Raw genomic sequence first — 16,281 nt, 5'->3', positions numbered from 1 at the left:
GGAACTCAAAACAGTTTATTTGATTTCTAGTGGGCTGCATTTCAGACTAGTGCAAAATCATGCATGCAGAGGGAAAATTCAAAAGGACTGGCCTCATCTGCATATTGTCTACATTTGAACCAATTATCTGATCCATCGGATACAGAATGTGATTGTAGACCAGCCTTTACACAGATGTGCTACAATCTGTTCAGTGTAAATACTCCAACAATGACAAATCATGTCTAATGCTACACAGTTAACTCTTTTTGATATGGATGATCGATCAAACATGATTGAAGCTGTTGTTTGACTCGGCAACATAAAAAAGACATCAAAATGGCAAGAGCAGAAAAGTGCTACTTCAACCAATGATTTAAGGTCATTGCTATCAGTTCTCTCAAACTGAGCCACACCGACGGACGGTATGAAAGACTATTCTGACCCGAAGTGCTCAGGTCTCTGTTTACTGGATCTGGCAGACGCATTGATTTGAACAGCTATGGAGCCATCGACAAACCTAAGATATCGTGTTTCGCTTCGATCACGATTCGCCTGCCAACATTGACCAAATAGGCACACAGATGTCCGCGAAAGTTCATTGCCATCCGAAGTTCATGCCTGCCATTTGGTAGAACTTCAGGTTGTGTGGCTGGTAGAATTCCCTCAGTTTCTGAATGACCTCTGGGTCGATTTTAGGATGCGTTCTGCCTTTGGTTTTGCCCAGACAGTGGGGTTTGCTACTGCCTTCTGGCTTTTTGAGGCAAGGGAAGCCCTTAGTCTTGTTGAAGTAGAAGTGTTTATCTGTGATGATCCTCTGCAGGCCGAGGAAGTCCTGCACGCGACCCAACTCACCCGCCGGGTCGCTGATCAGTCTCTCTCCATGGACAAAATGGATCTGCGAGAGCGGGAAGTAGGCCAGCCATCGCTCCAGGTGCCTGGCGTACAGGCCGATGTACAGCGGGCTCCAGAGCGAGTCGATCTGTCCCGCCGATCGGTTCTTGAACGTCAGGCTCTCGAAGCTGGGAATGTCAGGGGTCTTTGAGATGATCTGGGTGTAGTCTGAAATGGCGCGGGTGATGGGGTCTCGCACCACCACGATCAGCTTGATGTCCCGCGACATGGCGTGGATGCGGCTCGGCGTCTCTGGGGTGACGAAGTATCTGGGCGTCTTCTCCATCACGATTTGCCCGTTAAGGGCTTTGGGCATCATGCTCCTAAAAGACAAGAGGAACAGCAGGGATACTTGATTATAGAGCTGCACGATTATTTGTTAAAATATTGCAATCTCAATTCAAACACACACAAGTCCAATCAAGGCGAACATTCAGATCTGTGTTCTGATCCAGAGAGAGCCATTGTCATGAACAGATTGAAACATCTTCACAAACAGTCTTTTTAACCACACAGAATCATTATTTCTGTCTTACAATCACTCAAATTATCACAGAAGTACTGGGATAAAAGTTTATAGCCTATCACCTTTTAAACGCAACTTGACGCTTTAAATAAAGATTGTATCAATTACATGGTTACACCAGTAGGTGGCGACAAGTGACTGTTAAAAATGTATTTGTCACTGAATCATTCATTCAAGAGATTTGTTCAAAAAAGCTGATTCATCCAGTAATGAAACAAGTGAAGTCTTCATGAGTGAGTCAGTGAATCATTCTTCATGAGTGAGTCAGTGAATCATTCTTTCAAGAGATTTGTTTAAAAACGCTGATTCATCTAGTAATGAATCAAGTGAAGTCTTCATGAGTGAGTCAGCAAACCATTCTTTCAAGAGATTCGTTCAAAAATGTTGATTCATCTAGTAAAGAATCAAGTGAAGTCTTCATGAGTGAGTTAGTGAATCATTCTTCATGATTAAGTCATCAAATCATTTATTCAAGAGATTCATTCAAAAATGCTGATTCATCCAGCTCTGAAACAAGTGAAGTCTTTATGAGTGAGTCAACAAAACATTCTTTCAAGAGATTTGTTAAAAAACGATGATTCATCTAGTAATGAATCAAGTGAAGTCTTCATGAGTGAGTCAGTAAATCATTTTTCATGAGTGAGTCAGCGAATCATTCTTTCAAGAGATTTGTTCAAAAACGCTGATTCATCTAGTAATGAAACAAGTGAAGTCTTTTAGTGTTTTCGAAACGGGATATATCGACCTCCGAAGGGCACTTCGGAGTGAAAACAATCATGGCCACCATATTGAAGGCTCCAAACCGAAGTGCTCAAAACTGGCCACTTCAGAGGGCTCTTTGGAATGAAGGATTTTGAAGGGTAAAACTGATGGACACTTTGGGCCCCCATGATCCTTTGCACAGGGAAACCATTAAAATTAGTTTGTTCAGCAGGGTTAATGGTAACAACACTAATGAACATACAGTAAGGTAAAAATATGGTGGACTCTTGGCAAACGAAATGAATACATTAGGCCAATAAAACAAACAAATAATTTTATTAAATATGCATGACAAAATGTGCATGAGAACAAAGTAATAATTTAGAACTACATGGCATGAATTATGCATAGGCAAAATATATCCATTTAAAACCAATTGCTTATGAAGTAATATCCACTGGCCTTAGTGCAATAAACCAAAAATAAACCCCTACACCCTTCATCCCTTCGACGGCTCTCACTCCAGAGGGTAAACCCTTTGAAGGGATTATGGCATAGGGATGAGCCGGAATGAATCGTTCATTAAAGAGATTTGTTCAAAAACACTGATTCATCCAGTTATGAAGCAAGTGAAGTCTTTATGAGTGAGTCATTGAATCTTTCATTCAAGAGATTTGTTCAAAAAAACACTAATTCATCCAGTAATGAAACATGTGAAGTCATTATGAGTGAGTCATCAAATAATTCATTCAAGAGATTCATTCAAAAAAAAAAAAATGCTGATTCATCCAGTAATGGAACAAGTGAAGTCTTTATGAGTGAGTCATTGAATCATTCATTCAAGAGATTCGTTCAAAAACGCTGATTCATCCAGTAATGAAACATGTGAAGTCATTATGAGTGAGTCATCGAATCATTCATTCAAGAGATTCGCTCAAAAAAAATGCTGATTCATCCAGTAATGAAACCAGTGAAGTCTTTATGAGTGAGTCATTGAATCATACATTCAAGAGATTTGTTCAAAAACACTGATTCATCCAGTAATGAAACAAGTAAAGTCTTTATGAGTGAGTCATTGAATCATTCATTCAAGAGATTTGTTCAAAAACACTGATTCATCCAGTAATGAAACCAGTGAAGTCTTTATGAGTGAGTCATTGAATCATACATTCAAGAGATTTGTTCAAAAACACTGATTCATCCAGTAATGAAACAAGTGAAGTCTTTGAGTGAGTCATTGAATCATTCATTCAAGAGATTCGTTCAAAAACGCTGATTCATCCAGTAATGAAACAAGTGAAGTCTTTATGAGTGAGTCGTTGAATCATACATTCAAGAGATTTGTTCAAAAACACTGATTCATCCAGTAATGAAACAAGTGAAGTCTTTATGAGTGAGTCATTGAATCATTCATTCAAGAGATTCGTTCATCCAAAACGTGAAGTCTGATTCATCCAGTAATGAAACAAGTGAAGTCTTTATGAGTGAGTCGTTGAATCATACATTCAAGAGATTTGTTCAAAAACACTGATTCATCCAGTAATGAAACAAGTGAAGTCTTTATGAGTGAGTCATTGAGTGAGTAAGTCTCATACTGAGACTACATAAAGAACATAGACAAACGATATATTGTCATAATTTGGGTTTATTGGATTCTTGTTTCATCTGTCAAAGTAGTCAAAGCTGCAGTCAAACAGTCGAAACGTTTTCTGTAAGATGTATGAATAGAAACATGCTATAATTTACAAGAGGAAGTTCCTCAATTATGACACAGCAGCGCCCCCTGTCTATCCCGGAGGAATGACACATGTTATCAGAGAGAATTTCACAGCTGAAATTAAAACAATTCTTAAATGAAACAGAATAACAGTTCAAATTTGAAATTGTCACTTAAGACATCTAAATACCATGGTTATAATTGTTAACTAAAACTAAAACCATACAAAAATATTTTCATTACTTGAAATAAAACTATTAAAACTTTAACTACATTTAAAATGAAAACAGAAAATATGAAAATAAAGCCTCTCACCAGTTCTTGATCACTTAAACATAAAATAAAAGTTGTGACATCTTCTGTGGGGTCTAAATGTAAAATTTTAACAAAAACTATGCTACTACTGCTAAACACTTTTGCTCATTTGGACCTGTAATCTGATTACCGACACAGAAGAGTTAGGAAAGTCATCAAGTAAAGTAGACTCTCTTTTCTTTCCCTACCCCCATCAATCTTGCGTTTACACAAATCCGTTTTACTGAAGGCCTGGACTGCGACTGCCAGCACAGTATTGATCATCCCGGCGCACCTGAGCTAATGAGGTGACGTGCTTTCTGTCCCGGAGCAGATCGGCCCGGCCACACGCTCCACTGTGTCTCTTATTGGCTGTAAATGAGGAGTCAGGCGGCTCCGAATGTGTATCAGTAATGCAGATGTGCAGCCGGCATCAATCACGCCGGGTTACATGGAAAAACAAATGGAATGCATGCGTGTCTTTCTCAGTGTTGGCAGATGGGACTCGTTTGTTTTAAGTGGTTCATCGGCCCACCGACTTTAATGGTCCACCTGCACCCCACCTGCCTTTACAACACGAGCACATCTAATGTCTGTTTGAGGGACGGCAAGAACAAACCTATCAGGCTTGGAGAGGCTAAATAGATTCTAACAATAAAAATGCAAAATGCCAGAACAGAGCAGCGGTCAAACACATGACAAAATGAATAGCAAAGAATGAGTTAAAATCAGTTAAAGGGGACATATCATGAAAATCTGACTTTTTCAAAGCGCGAGCTGTTGAAGCTCCGCCCTCTTCTTGAAAGGGGGCGGGAGCAGCAGCTCATTTGCATTTAAAGGGACACACACAAAAACGGCGTGTTTTTGCTCACACCCAAATAGGGGCAACTTTGACAAGCTATAATAAATGATATGCGGTTGATCTGCTAAGCTTTCTCCTTGTGTTCATTGTCTGGATTGATTAAAGGCTGTTCTTGTTTGCTACTCTATTGTTGCGGGAGTTTCTGCATCCACCCGAGACAGTAGTACTGGGAAACACACTGCATATGATTAAGGAGATGACAGAGACTTGCTGTCCGTCATGCTGTTCAGATGATGTCACACTGAGAACAAGCCATATGATGCCTCTAGTGTCCTTCGCAGGAGACTCAGATTGCTGTGCCAGCTCGTATCGATACAGCGGCAATGCCAATCCCATACCTCCCTGCATTGTCAATGACTTCATCTGAGAAAGCACTTAGCCTAAAGACTTCCCTGTTTACCTCTGCCTATTATGGGGCCAGCAAGTCTATTAGGTCCCGCCATTAATTATTCACTCGCTTCAAGTGATGCGAGCGGTTCGTTTACTTGCGTGTCCCGCAGAGATTTTGTCCTCCTGCTAATGCAAGGATTTCTGATGTCCACTGGCTATTCAACTTTTACGGGATACAGAGGAATGTGTTCAATAACACTGAATATGGGTCAATATTTTTTTTTGTCTATTTAAAAACAGATTAAAAATGCAATTCATATAAACATGTCAAGGTGATACAACATCCTAATGATGTGGCTCGTTAAAAGAATGAAATGCTTTGAAAGAAACCTTATTAAGTAGTTTGGCACCTTTTATTATTATTTCATGGAGAGAAAAAAATGACCAAAACTGCACAATAAATATTTGAAAAACAAATGATGTGTCTCGGTCTCTTAAAATATCAGATAACATGATGTTTTATGACGACAAGGAAAGGTTAGTTCAGAATCAGATTGTAAAATGTCGTCATGTGGTCAAAAACAACGATATTTACACTAAAAAATACTGGGTTAAAACAACCCAAGTTGAGTTGAAAATGGACAAACCCAGCAATAGGGTTGTTTTAACCCAGCGATTGGGTTGTTTTAATCCAGTGATTGGGTTGATTTAATACAGTGATTTGTTTTAACCCAGCGATTGGGTTGTTTTAACCCAGTGATTGGGTTGTTTTAACCCAGCAAATGGATTGTTTTAATCCAGTGATTGGGTTGATTTAATACAGTGATTTGTTTTAACCCAGCGATTGGGTTGTTTTAACCCAGCGATTGGGGTGTTTTAACCCAGCGAATGGATTGTTTTAACCCAGCGATTGGGTTGATTTAATACAGTGATTTGTTTTAACCCAGCGATTGGGTTGTTTTAACCCAGCGATTGGGGTGTTTTAACCCAGCAAATGGATTGTTTTAATCCAGTGATTGGGTTGATTTAATACAGTGATTTGTTTTAACCCAGCGATTGGGTTGTTTAACCCAGCGATTGGGGTTTTTTAACCCAGCGAATGGATTGTTTTAACCCAGCGATTGGGTTGTGTTAACCCAGCGATTGGGTTGTGTTAACCCAGCGATTGGGCTGATTTAATACAGTGATTTGTTTTAACCCAGCGATTGGGTTGTTTAACCCAGCGATTGGGGTGTTTTAACCCAGCGAATGGATTGTTTTAACCCAGCAATTGGGTTGTGTTAACCCAGCGATTGGGTTGTGTTAACCCAGCGATTGGGCTGATTTAATACAGTGATTTGTTTTAACCCAGCGATTGGGTTGTTTAACCCAGCGATTGGGGTGTTTTAACCCAGCGAATGGATTGTTTTAACCCAGCAATTGGGTTGTTTTAACCCAGCGATTGGGTTGTTTAACCCAGCGATTGGATTGTTTTAACCCAGCAATTGGGTTGTGTTAACCCAGCGAATGGATTGTTTTAACCCAGCGATTGGGTTATGTTAACCCAGCGATTGGGGTGTTTTAACCCAGCGACTGGGCTGTTTTAACCCAGCAATTGGGGTGTTTTAACCCAGCGAATGGATTGTTTTAACCCAGCGATTGGGTTGTGTTAACCCAGCGATTGGGGTGTTTTAACCCAGCGATTGTGCTGTTTTAACCCAGCAATTGGGCTGTTTTAACCCAGCGAATGGATTGTTTTAACCCAGCAATTGGGGTGTTTTAACCCAGCGAATGGATTGTTTTAACCCAGTGATTGGGTTGATTTAATACAGTGATTTGTTTTAACCCAGCGATTGGGTTGTTTTAACCCAGTGATTGGGTTGTTTTAACCCAGCGATTGGGGTGTTTTAACCCAGCGAATGGATTGTTTTAATCCAGTGATTGGGTTGATTTAATACAGTGATTTGTTTTAACCCAGCGATTGGGTTGTTTTAACCCAGCGATTGGGGTGTTTTAACCCAGCGATTGGGTTGTTTTAACCCAGCGAATGGGTTGTTTTAATCCAGTGAATGGGTTGATTTAATACAGTGATTTGTTTTAACCCAGCGATTGGGTTGTTTTAACCCAGTGATTGGGTTGTTTTAACCCAGCAAATGGATTGTTTTAATCCAGTGATTGGGTTGATTTAATACAGTGATTTGTTTTAACCCAGCGATTGGGTTGTTTTAACCCAGTGATTGGGGTGTTTTAACTCAGCGAATGGATTGTTTTAACCCAGCGACTGGGTTGTTTAACCCAGCGATTGGGCTGTTTTAACCCAGCGATTGGGCTGTTTTAACCCAGCGATTGGGTTGTTTAACCCAGCGATTGGGGTGTTTTAACCCAGCGAATGGATTGTTTTAACCCAGTGATTGGGTTGATTTAATCCAGTGATTTATTTTAAGCCAGTGATTGGGTTGTTTTAACCCAGCGATCCGATCGATTGGGTTAAATGTTTGACCAACCTGCAGGGTAGTTTTATTTAACTCAACTATTAAAAATTACTGTATTTCTTGCTTAAAATGAACCCAAAATATGTTGGAAATGAACATTTATTAAAACGTTTAATGAATAATTAAACAATAAACATTTATTAAATTGCTTATTAGTAAATGTTCACCTTTTTGATTGTTATTGTTTCCTCTAGTCATTGTGTCTGATTTTTAATTTCCAACACATTTTGGGTTCATTTTAAGCCAGACATACAGTAATTTTTAAACAATAGTTGGGTTAAATAAAACTACCCAGCGCGTTTGTCCATTTTCAACCCAACTTGTTTTTTAGTAATTGATAATTTATGCTATTTAAAAAAAAAGTTTATAAATATATCTATAATAATATAAATGTAATTAGCCAGTGAGATGAAGTCAGTTATTCAGTTTACACTGAAAAGCCAATACGTTTGCTTATGGGAATTTGCGTTAAACTCGAAAAGCCCGGGACAAGTAAGTCTTTGTTTGTATGTTCACAGAAAACAAAGATCACTCTAAGTGATATGGATTGTGTGTACGCTTTGAAGCGGCTTCATTGTTTCGCACATTGCTCTGTGTTGTCCAATCCCAGCAGTCCACAGGAGCCGCTGGATGGGTCTCCTCTCTAATTGAGGCTGCATTTGTCCGGGCCTCTCTGAGGTGCACTGAATAAACCAAATGGTGCCGTGGGTATTGATCGTGATGGGGGTATGGTAATGTGGGTCTCAGCTGCTGTGGGCGGCAGGTGGAGTTTGTAGATGGGCCTCATCAGCAGCTCGCTGCGCACAAACAGATGTGAGGCAATTACCCTGTCTTCTGTCCAGCTACAGCGATGGATGTGATAAGAATTTTCTCATTCCAATGAAGCTCTTTAATGGGATGATAAAGCCTTAGTTTTTCATTTTTAGAAACGCTGACTTACAAATAAACACCTCTCACACACCTGGACACTCACAGACAGGTGCGTTATGATAGTGGAAGAATAGAAATGTCCCACATTGACAGTGTGTAAGTCTTTATGAGCAAAATTTTGGTGTGTATAGAGAGAGAGAGACCTCAAAAATATGGAGCAGCAACTGTTTTCAACATTGATAATAATCATAAATGTTTCTTGAGCAGCAAATCATCATATCAGAATGATTTCTGAAGGATCATGTGACACTGAAGACTGGAGTAATGATGCTGAAAATTCAGCTTTGATTCACAGGAATAAATTACACTTTTCTATATATTCACATAGAAAACAGCTGTTTTTACATTGGAATAATATTTTACAATTTTTAATGTATTTTTGATCAAATAAATGCAGCTTTGGTGAGTGTCAGAGATTTTTTTCAAAAATTAAAAAATATATAAATTGGTATTTGACCAAGACAGAAACATTGACAGAAATATTGAAATGCATGAAATTGTATCGACTGACAATTTTTGTGTAAGCACTTAAACACATATTTTTTTATTACTGACACTTTGCTAAAATTTGGTTAATAAATCAAATGTACAATTTAATGAATGCAATATTATATTTATGTGATAAATCCTGTAAAAACAATGGGGAAGTGTGTGTGTGTGTGTGTGTGTGTGTGTGTGTGTACCTGGTATAACCTACGTGACATTTTTTGGTCCCCATGAGGAAAACCACTTATATAAATCATATTAAATGTGTTTTGAAAATCTAAAATAGCAGAAAGTTTCCTGTGTTGGGTAGGTTTAGGGGTAGGGATAGCGTAAGGGGAGAAAATATACAGACTGTACAGTATAAAAACCATTACGCCTATTGAGAGTCCCTACAAAGACACCGAAACAGAGTATGTGTGTTTGGGCCCAACCATCCGTTTCTTTGCATATAGAGGCCATTAAAGAGTCAGTCAGTTGTAACTGTGCCCTGTCCACTTCCCAGAAACATCCATCATCAAGGGCCTCAGACGCCAGATCCCCATTCCCACTCCCCTGAGGGGCCTAATGAGAGCTGAATCACCAATGGACCATCGAGCCTTATGTTGATTTCATAAAGTACTGTACACTTATGCCAATACAGACACCTAGCCAAAATAAACAAAAGTTTCTCACCAGGCTTCTACATTCTGCCATCGAACGTCATTTTTTACATATTATTATATATAATAATAGACAGTCAGATCTGGCTCTTCTAGCATGAATCATGTTGTTTTGCATTAAAGTCTCTTATATTCCTCTATTAATATCATCACCCTATTCAGCAGCACTATTTTGATGAGTCCATGCCCTTGTGAAGTAGATGCACTACTCATATTGACAGAGCATTAATAATTAATGGCCTCAAAAAAGCTCCTCTCGGGACAAGCCCATGAATCGCTATAAAAGCATGTCTCATTTCTGCATTACAAGGACAGGAATGCTCACAAACGTCTCTATGATTAGCAATGCAATTATGTTTTTTGCGTCTAAACATATGCACGTTAAAAAAGCGATCCCTCTAGCCAAAATCAAGATTTGGCTTTGAATCCAAGGGTTTGAATTTAAATGGCCATTTTAATGAGCTCTCCATGCAAATGAATTCTCATAATGTGATGACGTCAGATGCAACACCAACGAACCAAATTACAGCGAGTGACGCAGCATTACTGCCATTACTTAATTCCTCAAGGACTGAAGAGAATAATACACTGCTTATATTCCCGCATGGTTCCAGGAAATCCAGGAATCTGCAATTTTACACTCTAAAAAATGCTGGGTTAAAACAACCAGACACATATCAGACACAACAAATCAGACACATAATTATTAGAGGCAAAAATATTAGTCAAAAGCTGAACATTTATTAATAAGCAATTTAATAAATGTTTATTGTTTATTATTCATTAAACTTATTGATAAATGTTCATTTATTAAACATGTTAATAAGTTAATTTCCAACATATTTTTGGTTAATTTTAAGCCGGCCATATAGTCATTTTTAAACAATAGTTGGGTTAAATAAAACCATACATTTAACCCAACCACTGGGTTAAAACAACCCAATCGCATTTGCTGGGTTAAAACAACCCAATCGCATTTGCTGGGTTAAAACAACCCAATCGCTGGGTTAAAACAACCCAATCGCTAGATTAAAACAACCCAATCGCTGGGTTAAAACAACCCAATCGCTGGGTTAAAACAACCCAATTGCATTTCCTGGGTTAAAACAACCCAATCGCATTTGCTGGGTTAAAACAACCCAATCGCATTTGCTGGGTTTAAACAACCCAATTGTTGGGTTAAAACAACCCAATCGCTGGGTTAAAACAACCCAATTGCATTTGCTGGTTTAAAACAACCCAATCGCTAGATTATAACAACCCAATCGCTGGGTTAAAACAACCCAATCGCTGGGTTAAAACAACCCAATTGCATTTGCTGGGTTAAAACAACCCAATCGCATTTGCTGGGTTAAAACAACCCAATCGCATTTGCTGGGTTTAAACAACCCAATTGTTGGGTTAAAACAACCCAATCGCTGGGTTAAAACAACCCAATCGCATTTGCTGGGTTAAAACAACCCAATTGCATTTGCTGGGTTAAAACAACCCAATCGCTGGGTTAAAACAACCCAATCGCATTTGCTGCGTTAAAACAACCCAATCGCATTTGCTGGGTTAAAACAACCCAATTGTTGGGTTAAAACAACCCAATTGTTGGGTTAAAACAACCCAATCGCTGGGTTAAAACAACCCAATCGCTAGATTAAAACAACCCAATCGCTAGATTAAAACAAGCCAATTGCTAGATTAAAACAACCCAATCGCTAGATTAAAACAACCCAATCACATTTGCTGGGTTAAAACAATCCAATCGCTGGGTCAAAACAACCCAATCGCTGGGTCAAAACAACCCAATTGCTGGGTTAAAACAACCCAATCGCATTTGCTGAGTTAAAACAACCCAATCGCTGGGTTAAAACAACCCAATTGCTGGACTTATCCATTTTCAACCCAACTTGGGTCATTTTTAACCCAGCATTAGAGTGTAGGGTTGGCTCGCCTGTCCTTCCAGTAGTTCTGAATCAATATATTGATGTTTTTCAGACTTCAAAAACTGCAAATGTATGTTTCAAAGTCTCACAAACACACAGAGGACCTCAAATATGTTTCTGCTTCACCCTCATTGACAGAGAGGATCTATCTCGTGCACTATCGAGGGTGACTTACACCAAATAGATTTCTTTAAAGGAAAGTGACAGTATTGGCGTTTGAAACATGAACTCGGAGCCTCAGCAGAATAAAACCTCTTGCTAATTGTAACTGAATCTCAAGCTAACCGGTTTAATGCCAGTTTGAAGTGAAGGTCAAGCACGGGCGCCAATCAATCGTACTGTAGAAACACTGTAAGGACAAAACTCCATCTCTCACCTCCTCAGTCTTGTTCCAGATCCTATCTGTGCATTACTGCCATTTGTTTTCGGTAAGATCTGAATTGAGATTGCCAAACCACCCCCACGTACCCCTACAGATTTAATCTTCGCTTGATAACAAGATTAATGACCGGTCCATTCCATTAGACCCGTATACGTCAGCACGGACAGATTCCAGGATCTGTGTTTGGCTGCTTATCTCTAGGTCCTCTGACCATATGAAGTCCCTGGCTCAGATCATTATGCTTGGTGGAAAATGTGACTCGGGTTAAAGATCAATTGAAGGGTCTCGCAATAATGTCAAGTGGCCCGTCATGCTGTGAGGTCCATCTGGTCTCGGAAAGATGACAGTCTGCCGCTCTCGGCTCCTCTGAGCAGAACACTGGGGATTCGTGTGCCAACACGCAAACACAAAGGAATATCAACGCAATACACTTACAGGCAAACGCCTCGCATGACACCCGTAGAAGCGTTCGTTTCAAGAGCATTTTCAGGCCAATTAATGTGGCTGCGGACACTAAGCGAGCCAATTGTGAATTGACAAAACAATCAATCAGCTGTTTAGTAATTGAGTTTTGTCAACTCTCTGAGCAGTTCAAAGGCAGCGTGACGAACCATAAAATTGAACGGCGAGACTTATTGGGGATACGGACAGAATCTCCGATGGGCTTGTTGATCAAACTGTCACTCTGTTTTCTAGACAAACAAATGAATAAATAATTGACAGCCTAAAGTCCCTATCTGCCAAATTTGTCAATCCCTCTGAGATAATTCAGCCTGTTCTAATGAAGCCGACATATTTCAAAAGCAGCTCAAACAAACAATCGGCACACAAGTGTTCTCGATATAAAGCAACATCTGGCAACAGCTCCAGAGATGATTAACACTGCCAACTTACATCCAGCCCCACTTCAGTGGATTGCAATAGCCAGATGGCATTATTTCTCTCACGCAAACCTTTGTTATATTGATACCACGCCTCATCAAATAATACACTTATGCTCATCAAAAACAGACTTTTAGGGATGGGTTACATTGAGGTCACGCAGTGGTGAAATTCACACTTTAGGACAGTAGCGTAAGCTCTGATCCGTTTGTGTAATTGTGCTGGTGACTTTATAGTGTCTATATAAAGGAATGTACCGAAACACAAGCGATTTATCTGAGAAGAAATGCTGCATGGAAAGTTGCATAATTGTTTAGGAAAGTATAAGTACACTGTGAACAAATTTGTGACTTTGTATTATGTAATTGGTTACCAGTCGCTGTACCTACTTACACTGTAAGGTTTACTGTTACAATAGCAATGTTACACTCTAAAAAATGCTGGGTTAAAAACAACCCAAGTTGGGTTGAAAATGGACAAACACAGAATATGGGATGTTTTAACCCAGCAACTGGGCTGGGATGTTTTAACCCAGGGACTGGGTTGTTTTAACCCAGCGATTGGGCTGGGATGTTTTAACCCAGCGATTGGGCTGGGATGTTTTAACCCAGCGACTGGGTTGTTTTAACCCAGCTATTGGGATGTTTTAACCCAGCGACTGGATTGTTTTAACCCAGCGATTGGGCTGGGATGTTTTAACCCAGCGACTGGGTTGTTTTAACCCAGCGATTGGGCTGGGATGTTTTAACCCAGCAAACTGGGCTGGGATGTTTTAACCCAGCAATGGGCTGGGATGTTTTAACCCAGCGATTGGGCTGGGATGTTTTAACCCAGCAATTGGGTTGTTTTAACCCAGCGATTGGGCTGGGATGTTTTAACCCAGGGACTGAGTTGTTTAACCCAGCGATTGGGCTGGGATTTTTTTAACCCAGCGATTGGGTTGTTTTAACTCAGAGGCTAGGTTGTTTTAATCCAGTTGCTGGGTTGTTTTAACCCAGTGAGTGGGTTAAATGTGATTGGGTTAAATTTAACACAACTATTTTTTTAAAATTACTGTATTTCTTGCTTAAAATGAACCCAAAGTATGTTGAAAATTAACATTGGTTAATATGTTTAATAAATGAACAATCATTAATAAGTTTAATGAATAATAATTAAAAAATAAACATTTATTAAATTGCTTACTAAAAAATGATCACCTTTTGATTATTATTGTTGCCGCTAGTAATTATGTGTCTGATTAAAAATCCAACATAATTTGGGTTCATTTTAAGCCAGACATAGAGTAATTTTTAACCAACAGTTGGGTTAAAACAACTGCCCAGCACATTGGTCAAACATTTAACCCAATCACTGGATTAAAACAACACAATTTCTCCATTTTCAACCCAACTTGGGTTGTTTTTAACCCAGCATTTTTTAGAGTGAGGTCCACTGTACATAGAAACTTAAGCTCCCAGCACACATGCATGAATAAATTATGTAGTTGATGTTTTTTTTTTTTTTTGTTTTTTTTTGGCTATGTGCTGGTTTATTTTGCTCTTGCCATTGTTGTCCAGTTAAAGTTATAATGTTCCTCACACTAAGAAAAAAGTGATTCTTTCAAGGTTCTTTATGAAACTCAAAATGATTTTTCTATGGCATTTGCTGTGAAAGAACACTTTTGGAACCTTTATTTTTAAGACTGCAATTTCATTTTTGGTTTTACTGTCCCTTTAAGATCTTATTTTCTCCATGCATCACCAGCTCTAAATTTACAGAAGTCCGAATACCATATTATAGTTGCATGCATTAATATTATTACAACTTTTTAACAAAAGCAGCAGCAACGTGCAGTTCCTATTCAAATGTCAAGCGCGTCCCCTGTGTCATTATTACCTGTACCAGCTGAGTCCACGCGCGTAGTGCCTGTCAAAGAAATGCGGTTCTGACCCGAGAGCGCGGATGTCCGGATGAAGCCGCAGAAACTCCAAGAGCGCGCGCGTGCCTCCCTTCTTTACTCCGATGATAAGCGCGTGCGGGAGTCGCCGGGTCGCGGTCCAGTCTTTCCCTGAGCTGTTGGCATCCACGCTATCTTCTCCCAGAGAGTCAGGCGCAGTTAGCACGGTCTTATTATTATACCATCCCATCGGTGAGTTCAGTGACCTGTCCGCCGAGTCCGACTCGCAGCGTCCCAGCAGAAGGTAGAGGATCGAGACGCATACGATGCTGAAGGAAAACATGACGGCTAGTTTTTGCAAGAGTCTCCGCAGGTCCAGGGGCGCGCTGGTAAAAGTTGCCATCCCTTTGAGGACGCTCTGTGGACGGCCATTCTCTTCAGGACTTTATTCGTTTCACTTTGACCAGCTGGAAGCCACACGGGCGAATGACAGCGCGCGCGTCCCACAGCGGTGCCGAAGACATCGCGCGTCCCGGTTCTCATTCCTTGAGTGAATACGCTGTGCGGAGTTTCATTGTGTCACAGAGAGACTCGTATTTCCATGCTTGACGCGGACAGTAGAAAACAGAGGTTGTAATATCCGTGCAGGAGCGCGTGGACGCGACTGTCCCGGGAGGATCGCTGCTCTGAAGCTGCTCTCATTCATTCATGAAAGTGCGCGCGGAGCTTCAGCTGTCTTTGATTGGAGGCTGAAGGATGAAGGCGGGTTTAATGCTGCTCTGATGATACATAAGATGAGCTGGAGCTGTTGGCGGGGTGAAAAATGCCATGCATCATTTTTGGCCATGGTGATTCACATTAAACTCTCCTTATAATAATAATAATTAATAATAATAGTAATTGTACACTCTAACTCAACAATTGTTTCAAAATGACTGTATTTCTTGCTTAAAATAAACCCACAATCGGTTGGAAATTAACATTTATTGTTTAATGAATTAACATTTATTAATAATGAATAATAATTAAACAATAAACATTTATTAAATTGCTTATTAATAAATGTTCACCTTTTGATTATTATTGTTGCCTCTAGTAATTATGTGTCTGATTTTTAATTTCCAACATATTTTGGGTTCATTTTAAGTCAGACATACAGTCATTTTTAAACAATAGTTGGATTAAATAAAACTACTCAGCACGATCAAACATTTAACCCAACCTCTGGGATAAACAACCTGGGTTTGTCCATTTTCAACCCAACTTGAGTTAGAGTGATGTCCACTGTCCATGCAAGGAACTTAGGCTCCCAGCATGCAATGCATGAATAAATTATGCAGTTGCATTTTTAAAA

The 16,281-nt window shown here is 39.6% G+C and overlaps 1 protein-coding gene across 1 annotated transcript; it reads right to left on the bottom strand.

Annotated features, from left to right (window-relative positions):
- hs3st3l (heparan sulfate (glucosamine) 3-O-sulfotransferase 3-like) lies at positions 1-15,774 on the bottom strand. Its single transcript, XM_048171547.1, has 2 exons — positions 14,927-15,774; positions 1-1,196 (listed from the first exon to the last, which is right to left on the bottom strand). Exons 1-2 carry the CDS (start codon positions 15,328-15,330, stop codon positions 578-580), a joined length of 1,023 nt encoding a protein of 340 aa, XP_048027504.1. The 5' UTR covers positions 15,331-15,774; the 3' UTR covers positions 1-577.
- Between the last annotated feature and the right edge of the window lie 507 nt (positions 15,775-16,281).

This window comes from Megalobrama amblycephala, linkage group LG20, assembly GCF_018812025.1.
Source record: "Megalobrama amblycephala isolate DHTTF-2021 linkage group LG20, ASM1881202v1, whole genome shotgun sequence".
Taxonomy (NCBI): domain Eukaryota; kingdom Metazoa; phylum Chordata; class Actinopteri; order Cypriniformes; family Xenocyprididae; genus Megalobrama; species Megalobrama amblycephala.
Note: the sequence above shows the minus strand (reverse complement) of the source record. Positions and strands in the feature narration are given on the sequence as shown.

Bases quoted from the DNA above. Each gene is read 5' to 3' on its own strand.
- hs3st3l (XM_048171547.1), bottom strand. From the start codon at position 15,330: ATGGCAACTTTTACCAGCGCGCCCCTGGACCTGCGGAGACTCTTGCAA. The intron at 1,197-14,926 runs GTAATAATGACA...CTTGTCTTTTAG, and splicing joins CGTGGACTCAGCTGGTACAG to GAGCATGATGCCCAAAGCCC.